At 32.8% G+C, this 13,733-nt stretch overlaps 1 protein-coding gene across 2 annotated transcripts in view; it reads right to left on the bottom strand.

The window, feature by feature from the left end:
- The window catches only part of LOC123682754 (succinate dehydrogenase [ubiquinone] flavoprotein subunit, mitochondrial), a 49,004-nt gene extending 36,521 nt beyond the window's left edge, over nucleotides 1-12,483 (bottom strand). Inside the window, exons 1-5 of one of the 2 annotated variants that reach the window (XM_045621526.1) lie at nucleotides 12,260-12,483; nucleotides 7,927-8,185; nucleotides 6,367-6,501; nucleotides 6,219-6,312; nucleotides 630-822 (exon numbers count right to left, since the gene is read on the bottom strand). In XM_045621526.1, the coding sequence (XP_045477482.1) occupies nucleotides 630-822; nucleotides 6,219-6,312; nucleotides 6,367-6,501; nucleotides 7,927-8,185; nucleotides 12,260-12,322 (744 nt within the window). In that variant the 5' untranslated portion in view covers nucleotides 12,323-12,483. The remainder of the gene's footprint in view (nucleotides 1-629; nucleotides 823-6,218; nucleotides 6,313-6,366; nucleotides 6,502-7,926; nucleotides 8,186-12,259) is intronic. The other variant, XM_045621527.1, reaches the window with a different exon arrangement.
- Nucleotides 12,484-13,733: the final 1,250 nt, after the last annotated feature.

Raw genomic sequence — 13,733 nt, 5'->3', positions numbered from 1 at the left:
ATATATTACAAACAGAAAACAAAATAAAATGAGGAGGGCACTGACATGAAAAGAGATTTCGAGCGCTTGTTTATTCATGTGCCAATTGCCCCCTTGGTGACAATTGGCACATACGTGCGCTCGAAAGCTACTAAAATCACGGAAGTGCTCTCTCATTTTTTTTCTATATTATGACCATTCTGTATAATTCAGAATTAAAATTTTCTTTCTGTATAGAAGCAGCCAATATGTCTACTCGAAAAAACATTGTCTACAATGGTTTCTTCATTTATAACCAATTAATAAAACTTCCAAATTTTCGCCATTTTCTCGTAAATGGAGCTTGAAAAGTAAAAAGTGATCTGAAGAAACTCATCATTATTCGAGTTTGCCTTTCCATTTTGAATTCATATACAGGATGTTAAATTAAAAAAAGGATAATTTTGGTCTATCTTTGTTTAAAAAAACCCTGAATATTTAGAAATAATTTCAAATTGTGCTTCGGATTATCCTATACACATCACAAAAAAATATTTTCAAAATATCTTTATTTGCTCTCTAAAATGAGATCCAGGTCTATAGTTGGCGACCTGGTATGCACGCAACATCTCAACTCTGTCGGATCTTTTGTCACAGAATTATACACTTACTGTATTATTAGTATTAAATCTGTGAAGTGTGCCATCATCCAGATTAAGCGCAATAACTCCCTTACACATGCCGTCTTCCATAATCAAATCCAACGCAAAATACTCAATGAAATAATTGCAGTCATATCGTAAGCTCTGACCATACAGAGTATGTAACATACTATGACCGGTTCTGTCGGCTACTGCACAACACCTGCAAAATCGTAGATTGATCAATTTGATCATCTTATCCAGTGCAAGAATTGCGCTCGCATTTCAAGATATTTTGAAGAATTGAAAGTGATCATTATGGTTTTAATTTTCTGGGATATAAGCAGAGCTAAAACTGAATGACCAACCTATGTAAAAAAGTGAACCAACTGTACAGGGTGGGCAAAGTTCGATATTTTAGCACTACAACTTTTGAACCAGAGGAGATAGACAAAATCTGATACCCACTTCTCGATCTCTTTTTCTGAGAAACTAAAAAGGGTAGTTTTCGTTTTTGGCCACCTTCTTTTGTTTTCGAGTTATAAGCAAAAATTGGAAAAATGGCGAAATCGAAAAACAGTTATATCTCCGCTAATACTCATGATAAAGCTCTGAAATTAAAACATTATACAGGCACTTTTTTACGTAGAATCCAGTGGCGTGCTTGTATTTTCAAAAGGGTTTTTAATTACGAAGCTATGACCCAAAGTTATGTTTTTTTAAATGGGAACACTAGATTTTTGTGCCATTTTCTGAAAGTTTAATTTTTCCTGATTTCAAAAATATCTAACATCGTATGATTCGGATCAATATAAATAATAGAAAATGGCCAAAAACCTCTTTTCACCTAAGAGTCTCAATATTTCTATGATTTCAACTGTTGATGAACACAGTAAAATTGAGCTTTCTATAACAAGAGCAGTGTCCTTCCGTCAATCTGATTATTCCTATGCTTTTCACTTATTTCTACAAAATTCGAACCTAGATATGTTTTATAAATTTTTTATCTAAAAATTGATTTGGAAATAACGGAGAAACCACAAGATCGAATTTTTCAATCGAAAGAGTTGTAATGAGATGCATGTATCAGGAGATTATTTACATAGGTCTCCAGAATCAATACGCACAAGTACCAATCCATTTTAAACAGCATATGAAACAATCAGTGACGGCTCGTGCCCTCGAAATGTGGGTCGGCCACACTCCGGAAAATTACGGACGTATATATCAAATTTATTAAAATTCATTAGTTCCAAAAAATGAAGTGATGAAATGTCTTTAAACCTTATTTCAATTTGAGTTATAATTAAATCCAGAATTCCACAAAAAAGCCGTTTCATTGAGGAATTATCCGTGAGCTAAATTTCGGAATCTATTTTACGTTTTCGACGTCTAGCACTCGGTGGCATTACTTCTGGGAGTTTTTCTATTTCTGAATATAAGCGAATGAAATACTCATCTTCTGTGCGAAATTTTTTCAGAGTCGATAATAAAGAAGTGATTCTGGCGTTGCAATATGTTATATCTGATAACTTATGCTGGATTATAGAAAAAACGGGATCTGTGTATGTAAAAATCAAATTAAAAGAGTGGAGAATGAACAAAAATTCGAAATCATTCAACATTTTCTTCAGACCGGTAGCTTCACGTATTGTAATATCATCCCATTCATCTAAATTGTCGCTGATATGATCAAAAACTTCAATTAATTCTTCTCTCTTATCGAATATTGTTTTTACAGCGCGAGATTTGAAATTCCAACGAGTTTCCGAGCTAGAGGGTAATCTTTTTTTGCAAATTTCGTCTAGAATATTAGTGCGTTTACTTGTTTTAGTGAAAAACGACGAAAATCCTGAAAGATTCGAAAAAAACACGCGACACTCATTGATTTTCTTGGTCGAATCTTGTAACACTAAATTCAATTTATGTGCATAACAGTGCGTGAATAGTGCTTGAGGAGCAATTGTTTTTATTCGCGCTTGTAACCCATTAATTTCCCCCGCCATCACAGCTGCCCCGTTATATGTTTGACCTACTAATTTAGTCGCTAAATTGAAATCTTTAAAATTGTCCAACAAGGTATTGAAAATATCATTCGCGGTTCGACCTTTACTAACATCGAAAAAAACCCAAAATCGTTCGGATATTTTACCTTCTCGAACGAAGCGGAAAATTACTGACATCTGACAAAAATATTTAACATCCGTTGTTTCGTCTATTTCCCAAGAAAAGCACTCAGAATTATTTATTTCCTCGCGAATTTTCTCCCTCGAAATTACAGAACTTTTGAAATCAGGATGTTTTCAAAGTTAGGAATATATTAATTATATTTTCATGATCAGACAATCAATACCTAACTACTATCGAACGGCATAAATAAGTTCTTTTCTGATTAAGACGTAATATCCCATAATTAACCATTCATTTGAATATATTAATTATATTTTCATGATCTGAAAATCAATAGCTACTATCGAACGGTATAAATAAGTTCTTTTCTGATTAAGACATAATGTCTCATAATTTAATAAAAATATAAATAAAATACATAAATTAACCATTCATTTATTTATCAAATATTTGAAATAAACTGTGAAAAGTTGCTGCTTGACGCTCTGCAATAGGATAACCGGCCAGCCGACCCTGTGTATTGGGAAGCGACCTTACATCGAGTTGTTGTGCCGTTCTATTGAGTGGTCGTATTCTGGGCGTATGTCGTAGTATCTTTTCCTTTACGTAGCGCTCTCGGTAGCGCTGGTTCCGCCATCGGCTCTTGGCCGACCTAACGTGATGAGATGCTTTCAGTGACATTCCAGGGGTTGCAATTGTATAATTGTAACATTTGTGTTACATTTCAGACCTAATGTTACGGTGTTACGTACAATTCTGGAATAACCTGTTTGGGGTGATGTTACGAAAAGTAACCATTTAGTATTTACGATTGTGGTTTGTTACAATTTATGAAAGGAAATAACAACGCTGGATGCTTTGGAAATCGAATATTAGGTGGGTCCGAAAGAAAATATTGGCCGGTTAAAGTTATATTTTCCTGTTCTGAGTGGAAATATTCATTACCGAGGGAATTTGGATATCGAAATCGATAACTCCGATTGAGTTTGAATGAATTGAATATCTAGAATTATTTTCTATTTCCCGATAATTTTTGGGTCGGCCCGGCCGACCCTGCCGACCCTGACGAGCCGTCACTGGAAACAATGCATATCTGATTGAACTCAACATTTTAATTACGAAGTGACAAACAAGAAATAATATTTTACCTAATAATGACAACAATTGCACAATGCACAGTCGTCACCTCTTCTCGATATTTCAATAGATGAATATTTGAAACTGTGTTCAAGCTACCTAGGAACCTTTTTCCAAGTTCGTTTATCTTTTCGAAACTATTTGTATAAAATAAATATAGATTCGAATTTTGTAGAAATAAGTGAAAAGCATGGAAATAATCAGATTGACGGAAGGACACTGCTCTTGTTATAGGAAGGCTCATCAACAGTTGAAACCATAGAAATATTGAGACTCTTAAGGAAAAAAAGGTTTTTGACCATTTTCTGTTATTCATTTTGATACGAATCATACGATGTTATATAACAATAACAATAACAATAATTTATTTGATCCTTTCAGACATTTTTTACAATGTATAGGACAAGTCTTATCAGTGGACAAATACTAAAAATTATCATCTGTCATGTACTCTTGTATACTGTAGTATGCTTTTTCCATGAGTACAGACTTGATTTTTTTCCCAAACTTAACATTATCAAAAGTTTTGACATTAGATGGTAATTTGTTATACATCTTGATACATTGATAATAAGGACAGTTTTGATATTTAGAGGTTTCATGTTTAGGGATGGATAATACCTCTTGACTTCTAGTTGGGTAGTTATGAAAACTACTCAACCTTACAAATTTATTTGTATTTTCTCTGACATACTGAAGGCATCTATATATATACAAACTGGGCACTGTCAAAATTCCATGTCTTACAAAAAAAGGCCTACAAGATTCACGTTGCCCCACATTGAATATCAATCTCATTATACGTTTTTGTGAAATGAGCAGTCTGTGGCTAGCCGAGGAACCACCCCAAAGTAAGATATTATAATTAATATGGCTGTACACAAGACTGTAATAAACTTCAATAATGTTCTGCAGAGGTAACAACATTTTTATTTTACGAATGGCATAATATGCTGAATTGAGTTTTCTTGCAACTGTGTTTGTATGAGATTCCCACTTCAGGTCTTCATCCAAATATACACCCAAAAACTTAACTTCATTTTTGGGTGTGATTTCATTTTTTCCAAATGGAATACTGAATTTTGTTCTGAAATTACTTTTCTTATTGAAGAAAATACACTCTGTTTTTTCAAGGTTAAAAAGAAGTGCATTCGACCTACACCATACATTGAATTCTCCCAGAAAAAAACTACATTTGTTTAGGAGCTCCTCAGGAGTCCCCGCTGTGACGACCATAGAGGTATCGTCAGCAAAAATTGTAATGGAATCTACTGCAACATGTGAGGGTAAATCATTCATGAATAACATGAATAATAATGGTCCCAGCACAGACCCCTGAGGAACCCCCAAACTAGTACCCACCTCTTGAGAGCATGAGTTCTGTACCTTAACCTTAATAAGTCTATCAGCTAAATAACTTTCAAGCCACTTGAGAAATATGCCTCTAAATCCTATATTGTACAATTTGCTCAGAATGAAATCGAATATAAGGCAGTCGAAAGCACGGGACAAATCGAAGAAGAGTCCCACAACCAGCATACCCCGATCAAGCGAGCGATAAACACACTCAACAAACGAGAGCACAGCCGACTGGGTGGACCTCCCCGACCTGAATCCATGCTGACAATCCGCTATCCTATTGTACTTATTCAAATATTTCATCATCCTACTAAAAACAATCTTTTCTATAATTTTGGAAAAGGAACTCAATATTGAGATGGGTCTATAGTTCATTATCTCAAGTGGATCATTTCTCTTAAAGATAGGAACTACTATTGCAACTTTTAGTAATTCGGGAAAAACACCGCAAGAAACTGAAAGATTGACCAGGTGAGACAAAGGTTTGCTATTTTTGAAATCAGGAAAAATTAAGCTTTCAGAAAAGGCACAAAAATCTAGTGTTCTCATTTAAAAAAACATAACTTTGGGTCATAGCTTCGTAATTAAAAACCCTTTTGAAAATACGAGCACGCCACTGGATTCTGTGCCTGTATAATGTTTTAATTTCAGAGCTCTATCATCAGTATTAGCGGAGATATAAATGTTTTTCGATATCGCCATTTTTCCAATTTTCGCTTATAACTCGAAAACAAAAGAAGGTGGCCAAAAATGAATACTACCCTTGTTAGTTTCTCAGAAAAAGAGATCGAGAAGTGGGTATCAGATTTTGTCTATCTCCTCTGGTTCAAAAGTTGTAGTGCTAAAATATCGAACTTTGCCCACCCTGTACAGGATATTTTAACAAAATTGGTTCAAAGTTGTCAACAAAAACTATTCTTTAAGGGAAACTTCTTTACAAAATATATTCTTCTAAGGTGAAAAAGCTATGTATCTTGGACAAGATTTACTTACCTATGTGCTTGACCTCCTTTTCCAAATTTCAAAGATTGACCACCAAATGCTCTTTGATATATTTTTCCATCTTTAGTACGAGAAAAAGGCATACCTTAAAAATTAAAATTTTTAGTTTTGTATGAAAAAATATGATTGAAAAACTAACCATAATTTTCTAATTCAATAACTGCTTTTGGCGCTTCTTTTGCCATATAATGTATAGCATCTTGGTCTCCAAGCCAATCAGAACCTTTTACTGTATCGTACATGTGCCAAAGCCAGTTATCTTCCTCCATGTTACCTAATAATATAAGAAATATCGAGTTAATCGGAGACAACAAATTCGGTAAAAATAAGCATCTATCAAAACTAGGTGGGTATATGAAAATAATTAGGCATAAAGAAATTACTGCGGAAATAAAGCAACAAAATGTTTTGAAATATACAGGGTCAGTCTGAAGAAATGGGCCAAACTCCAGGACATGTGAGAATAATTAAAAAAAATCATATGTGCTTATACGATTATCATTTGTTCTCGAGATACAGTGTATTAGGTTAGAATTTTAATTATGCTATATCTCGAAAAGAAATGAGAATCGGATAAGAACATTTGAGTTTCTTTGAATTATTTTCACATTTACAACGTTCCTACATTTCATCAAATTAACAATAGCTCACCAAAAAAAAATGTATGGAGGAAATCAGTGGACAGTTTCCCAGAAAAAATATCTGTGGATTTGGTATCGAAATTGGTATGCCACATGGTGTGAACTATCGATGATAATATTCATGCCAAATTTCAGTTGAATATCTTGTGAAGTATAGATACTATAAGAGAAAAACTTGAAAACAATTCTAACTTTAACACATTGTATCTCAAAATCAAATGAGAATCGTATAAGAACATATGAATTTTTTTGAATTATTTTCATGTGTGCAATATGCTCGTGGAGTTTGGCCCGTTTCTCCCGACTCACCCTGTATAATTTCTTAGTTTACTCAAACTAGTTTTCGGAATAGTAATTTAATGAAAAATAGTACTGCAAATTATTATTTCCACATACTTATTGGTTTTCTATGACATCCATGTTAATTTCTATATCTATGTAGCTTATATAGAGTCTTCATTTCAAATGATTAATTGCTTGAAAATTATATATCATATCATCACACACTTTCAATACAAATCACTACTTAGTTTCTGAAATATTGGGATTTCAAATAAAAAATGACTTGTGGCATGCAATTATATGAATGAAGGTAATTTTTTACATATGTTTCAAATATTTTCCTTTTATGCAAATATTTTTTAATTCGAAAAAACTTAAATGATTCGTTTTTTGGCCAAAAATAATATTATGCACAGGCGCACTGCATAAATTATAATTTGAAAATTTCTTCATTCCTAGATATAGCTCACCAAACTTAGAAAGCAAATCTCTTGTTGTTTTTGAAATATATGTATTGGAAATTATAATTAATTTTATTTTTACACTCATTTGCAGTTTATAGTTCGTGAGTGTTTATGTCATCCAATGCGGAGTAATCTTTTTTCTATAATGTCCAATAATGGGTGAAATATCGGAAAACCTGTGTGGTTTAGCATCATTTTGTTTGAAAAATTGTGTTGTGAACCTATGTATATAATCACTAAAACATCCCCCCTTATATGGTCTGACACACAACAAATTTTTTTAATTCTAAAATTACTCAATTATTTCCTCACCAAGGGCAGCATTTATTCCACCTTGGGCAGCAATTGTGTGAGATCTAGTAGGGAATAGTTTAGTTACCACTGCCGTTTTAAAACCCTGAGCCACAAGACCGAAGGCAGCTCGCAAACCAGCTCCTCCAGCTCCCACAACAACAGCATCATACTTGTGGTCATATACTGGATACGATGAACCTCCACATTCAGTGCTCAACTTTGCACTACCTTTGTTAACATTTTGATGAAGCTGACGGCATAACTTTGTTTTTTCTGTCTGAAATTAAACAATTTACTATTATTTTTCTCATTTTTTTTAAGAATAAACATAAATTAAATACATATTATAGAATATGAAATAATTCAAGTTATTTGTGGGCTCGGTACTAAATTTGAAATCTGAAGTAACCACAGTCCTGTTTATCTTTTTTTTAAATTAGCGTTTAACGCACATTTCGACATGTAAGTTGTCATCAGTGTCTCAGTGTTCCATTACTTCCAATAATGGAATCATTGGAGAAAAAAAATTTCAACCCCCACTGAAAATTTCACATGTAGGTTATGTTACAGAAACAAAATATCGAATGGAAAAATCCGTTCGACGGCCGACCAGAGCTTCTCTCGGAAACTATAGAAGCTAGTTGAATGTGGTAATCGGTTTCTATATGATGAATTCTGTAATCAACTAATCAAATAAAAATAGTATATTATAAAACAAGTTGCAGAATGGGCTCCTATTCCAACACGAATGCGAAATTCGAAAACGAGCGACGAACGCATGAGTGTTGGAATTGCCTTCTGCAACGAGTATTAGACGATATTTTCTTCATCAAATTTTATGAAATATTGTCGAAATTCAATGAAAAATTCAGATTATATATCCTAGTGACTTTTGTATTGTACCTTGGCAGTTGGTGTGACTGTTACGAAAACTGACAGATTACGCAATTTGAATATGAATCGTACGTTTCGAATTTTGAAAAAATTTAGAATTACGCATTAAATTCGTTAATTATGTTGACGAAATCGATTTATCACCACAGGAATTAAGAAAAATTGCGAATATTGTTGCAAATCATTTCACTACATCCAAATTATATTATATTGACAATTATTGACGTTTGTTGAAAATTAATGGAAGACAGTATAGACAACGAAAAATATAACTGAAAATGATGGTGTAATGAGTTCATTACAGCATTGTTTTTAGAACTTTAATGAAGTCATTACAATACTGAAATAGAGAAAAAATATTTCGGAAACTTGGAAGGTCATAATCACGATACTAAAAACATGCCTTATGGTTATACTAAATATAAAATGTTAAGGTCTTGTCGTTTAAAAGTTTTGACAGGAAATAATGTTTTTTCACAAAGTTATCAGTCGAAAATTTCTGAAAAAGAAATTTTGAATGATAGTACATCCTTCAAAATTATGATGCCCAAAGAATGAAGATTTTTTCATCTTCATTACTGTCTGATCGAATTTCCAAAAAAAATTAAACTTTTTGTCCAAAATTGTAAACTGCAAAAATATATTTTTTTCGGCAACCGTCCGGGAAGTGCTCACTTCCCGGACGCTTTTTCTCCGAGAAAGTAGCATTTCCCGGCCTAGTCCGGAAAGTACGTACTTCCCGGGCTAGTCCGGAAAAGAATCATAGAATCCATAGCAACCGAGATAACGGCTGACAGTTCATATGAAATTAGTTGTCAAAAATTTGCAAGTCTTTTTATCACAATCGCAATAAAATATGGAAAGCAGCAGCGATAGTGTTATTTCACATGGTTGCCGAAAAAATATTGTACGCAACACGCCCGAAAATGTTTTTTTTTGGACTCACAGACTTCCAGGACGAGCGTAAGCGAGTCCTGGAATTTTGTCTATTCGTCCAAAAAAACCCTATTTTCCGGACTTGTTACGTAAATTACTATTGTAGTAAAAAATTAATATCAATATAATCAACATTGATATCTGCTTTGATCTGATTGATTTATGTTCCTATTCCTCTAAGGAGTCTTTCCGTTAAAAGTGATATCAATTTTTGAGCCTGTCTGTATTTTCGAATTTTTTATTTCAGTTATCACAGGAGCTTATTGCATCAAATGACTATGAGACTCTTTACCTTGCATTTTGTTAAACTTTCAAAATGAAATATAATGCTGTTGAACAATAATATGCGTTAAGCAATGCTAGGTCTGTTGTACCCATTGATCTAATAAAATACATAGATACGCCCTTGATTGGTTTTGCAATATTGGCTCCAACATTAGAGAGATTAAGATTGAGCCTCATATCAGGTGACCACTAGGGAGAAAATAAAGATGCTTGAATAACAACCTCTGATAAAGGAAGCCAAATCACGTGAATTAAAATGTAAAGTTTCGATTGTTTCAATATGTTCAACTAATTGAAACATCAGTTGGTTGGTTTTCTCTGCCTATATGCGCTTTTATATCGCAACATTCAATTTAGAATATAAAGCAATTAATTTCAAAAACAGTCGCCAGATCCAAATGATCAGAAAGTAAATATGAAATAAGTATTTTAAGCTTAAGAAACAATTTTGTGTCGATCAGAATAGTAGACAATTCGAGCAAACTATCGAAATCAGTAGCTTTTCCTATTTTGCTTCAATATTTTCATTAGTGAATTTGGGAATCGTTCAAGGATAGAACAATTTTACCTCGTTGAAATTTTCAGTTTATGTTATTCAGAGCTTTTCTTGAAAACTATAAGTACTATTTGTATGAAATTTGCTACAAAAATCGGTTGCTACACCGCATTGATCTTCCTAGCTCGCGAATTCGATCAATTGATTTCGAAGGAGAATATCAAGGATACAAAATTCTAAAAATCCATTCCTTAATACAACACAATCATGAAATTGAAAATATTTATTACTAGGAAAATATTTATTATCGCAAAGTCTCTCTGATAGCATTTTCATTTTTCTTCGCGAGATCGAGATAGTTCACGTTAAAATGGAAATAATAAATCATAGTTTGCAGTGTTTTTTATTATCTTATTGTTTACGTTACTATTAAATTAACCGTCTCCCACAGATGGAAATGATTCATTGTGGCACACATCAGCATATTCAATAGTTGATGGCTGGCTTCTAAAGAAATACCCCCTATCACCATTAGTTGATTTATGTGATACTGAGGAGCTCTAAAAAGAGCGAAATCGGTTAACCCTAAACCTAGATTTCTATCAGACTGATGTTCCAATATATTTCTATAACTGATCAATTTTCATGAAATCTTGCATTCTTAAAATGTCTAGTTTAAGCATCAATATGATAAAATATTTAGGTGAAATTTTTTCAAACAAAATCTTCAATTTATGATTGAGAAGTAATAGCAGAAGCACGATTCATTGAAGAATCCTCAGAAAGAGTAATCAGACAGCCTTCGATCATAAACCACAAATTTGGGAATACTTATCTCAAAACCAGATCATCTTAAAAATTTTATGATGTCAAAAAAAAGCTTCTGGTTGTGATCTGTAGAATTTATAGAAGGAATATACCAGGGTAATCAGACAAATTGATATTCTGTGTTTATGATTTGAATATGCTCTTTCGCGAGTCATTTGATTACTTACATTTTTAACTTTTCAAATGTATATACTAGATCCTAAACAAACTAAATACATAATCATAATATTCAATGCATAATAGCAATTGATTTTGTACCATATTTAATTAATCTTCAGGAAATCTCATGGGTAAACAGTAAGTTTGAGGGTTTGAAATTTTTCACCCAAAATATGATTCATCATTGTAAGTAGTAAACCATAAGGATCAAACGAAATTGATTGGCGAAGTATTACTGAAAACAATTATCCATAAATTCATCACCAGTTCAGAATCATTAATTTTTGAATATTCGTCATCATATCAAAATATTCAATTTTCCCCCTAATAAAATGAATAAACTTTTTTAACATTGACTTTTCATAACATTCTAAATTCTTGACCATTTCATTTATTCTGATTGTCAAATATTACACAATTCAAGTTATGTTTTAAAGGTGCTAATTTGAATCATGAAATTATTAAATCATTTAAATTCCCATTTTTCCATCTCAATGAATTTAACAGATCAGCTTCACTCATGACCGATTAATATCGTATTCTTGAAATAATAAGAGAATGTTATGTAGGTAGGTAACCTACAATTTTCCAATTGAAGAAATTTTTTATTCATGAATTGTGTTTTAAATTCACTTGTCTATATAATTATTACCTTTCAATGAATATTAATCTTCAACCATTATACACCAATTAATACAAAATACCGAAAGAAATGTTATGTAATGTAACTCATTTGAGATTTTATTAACATACCTCTAATGTTCGTTGTAGGATTTTCTTGAATATTGTAGTAGGAGTTTTTAGCATACTACTCATAGTTCTAAATTGATTTCAAAATAAAATAAAATTCACAATCGCCCCCTTGTTTGGATTATTCGGAATTGGATATTTAAACTAGAGATATCGTTCAATTCCTTTTTGCCATGTCAATCAGAGAATGCGAAAACAAACAGTTGTCAAATGTTAAATATGAAAAATGTCTATGTTCACATCACAGAAAAGATACTGTTACTGCGTTCGGTATATATTTACTGCGTTCGGTATATTCCACACCCTGTGCTGCCAACCCTACCTAAATTTAGGTAGTAGGTAGATCTACCTAAATTCGAACTAATCTACCTATCTACCTTTTTTGAGCTCGATCTACCTTAATTCAGCTCCGCGCGAACTTTACGGTTTTAGATCAACGACAAACCGTTTTACCAGTAACGTGACTATGAAAAAAATGCTTAAAAAAAAAACAAAATGAGATGAGATGAGACCGTCTGAATGCATCGAAGGCTGCCGTCAGGAAGCAATAAAAGACCCTTTTGGGTGTTAAAATAATAAAATTTTTTGGATAACAAGCGTTTTCTTGCAAATTATCCACATCTGTTGAAATGAAATATTTGAAAGACTATTTATTCTTTCCTGTTCAACTTGTTCAAGTAGTATATAAAGAGAACAACTTTCTTCAATAAAAGCAATAAAGACCCTTTTGGGTGTTAAAATAATAAAATTTTTTGGACAACAAGCGTTTTCTTGCAAATTATCCACATCTGTTGAAATGAAATATTTGAAAGACTATTTATTCTTTCGTGTTCAACTAAATCAAGTAGTAAAGAGAACAACTTTCTTCAAAGCAGGCTGTTTTAGTAGAATTGCGAACGGTGTGTACCACACCGTTCGCACCGTAAACTTCCTAAGTGTTCGGCAAATCACACCTTTCACCGTCTGCACTTTTCTGCGTTCGGTAAATGTCAACCGAATACACCGGTGCTTAACCTTTCGCACCGCCTAGGTAGACGGAGAAAAGGGTGCGAACTGTGGACCATCGATTAAAATAATATTAACATAAAAATGAAGAAAAAAAGTATGCCAAATTCTGTGTGATGGGAATTTTTTATTTCGAGAGATTAGGTATATTGAACACAATATATTGAACACAATATATTGAACACAATAGTATATTCTAAAACAAGTTGCAGAATGGGCTCCTATTCCAACACGAATGCGAACGCAAGAGTGTTGGTTTTGCCTTCTGCAACGAGTATTAGACGATATTTTCTCTATTTCAGTCAAGCTTTGTGAAATATTGTCGAAATTCAATGAAAAATTAAAATTATACATCCTAGTGACTTTTGTATTGTAACTTGGCAGTTGGTGACAGTTACGAAAATTGACAGATTACGGAATTTGAATCGTACGTTTTGAATTTTCAAATAATTTAAAATTACGCATTAAATTC

The sequence above is a fragment of the Harmonia axyridis genome, chromosome 6 (genome assembly GCF_914767665.1).
Source record: "Harmonia axyridis chromosome 6, icHarAxyr1.1, whole genome shotgun sequence".
NCBI lineage: Eukaryota > Metazoa > Arthropoda > Insecta > Coleoptera > Coccinellidae > Harmonia > Harmonia axyridis.
The sequence above is the reverse complement of the archived record's forward strand: the minus strand, read 5'-3'. Positions and strand labels throughout refer to the sequence as shown.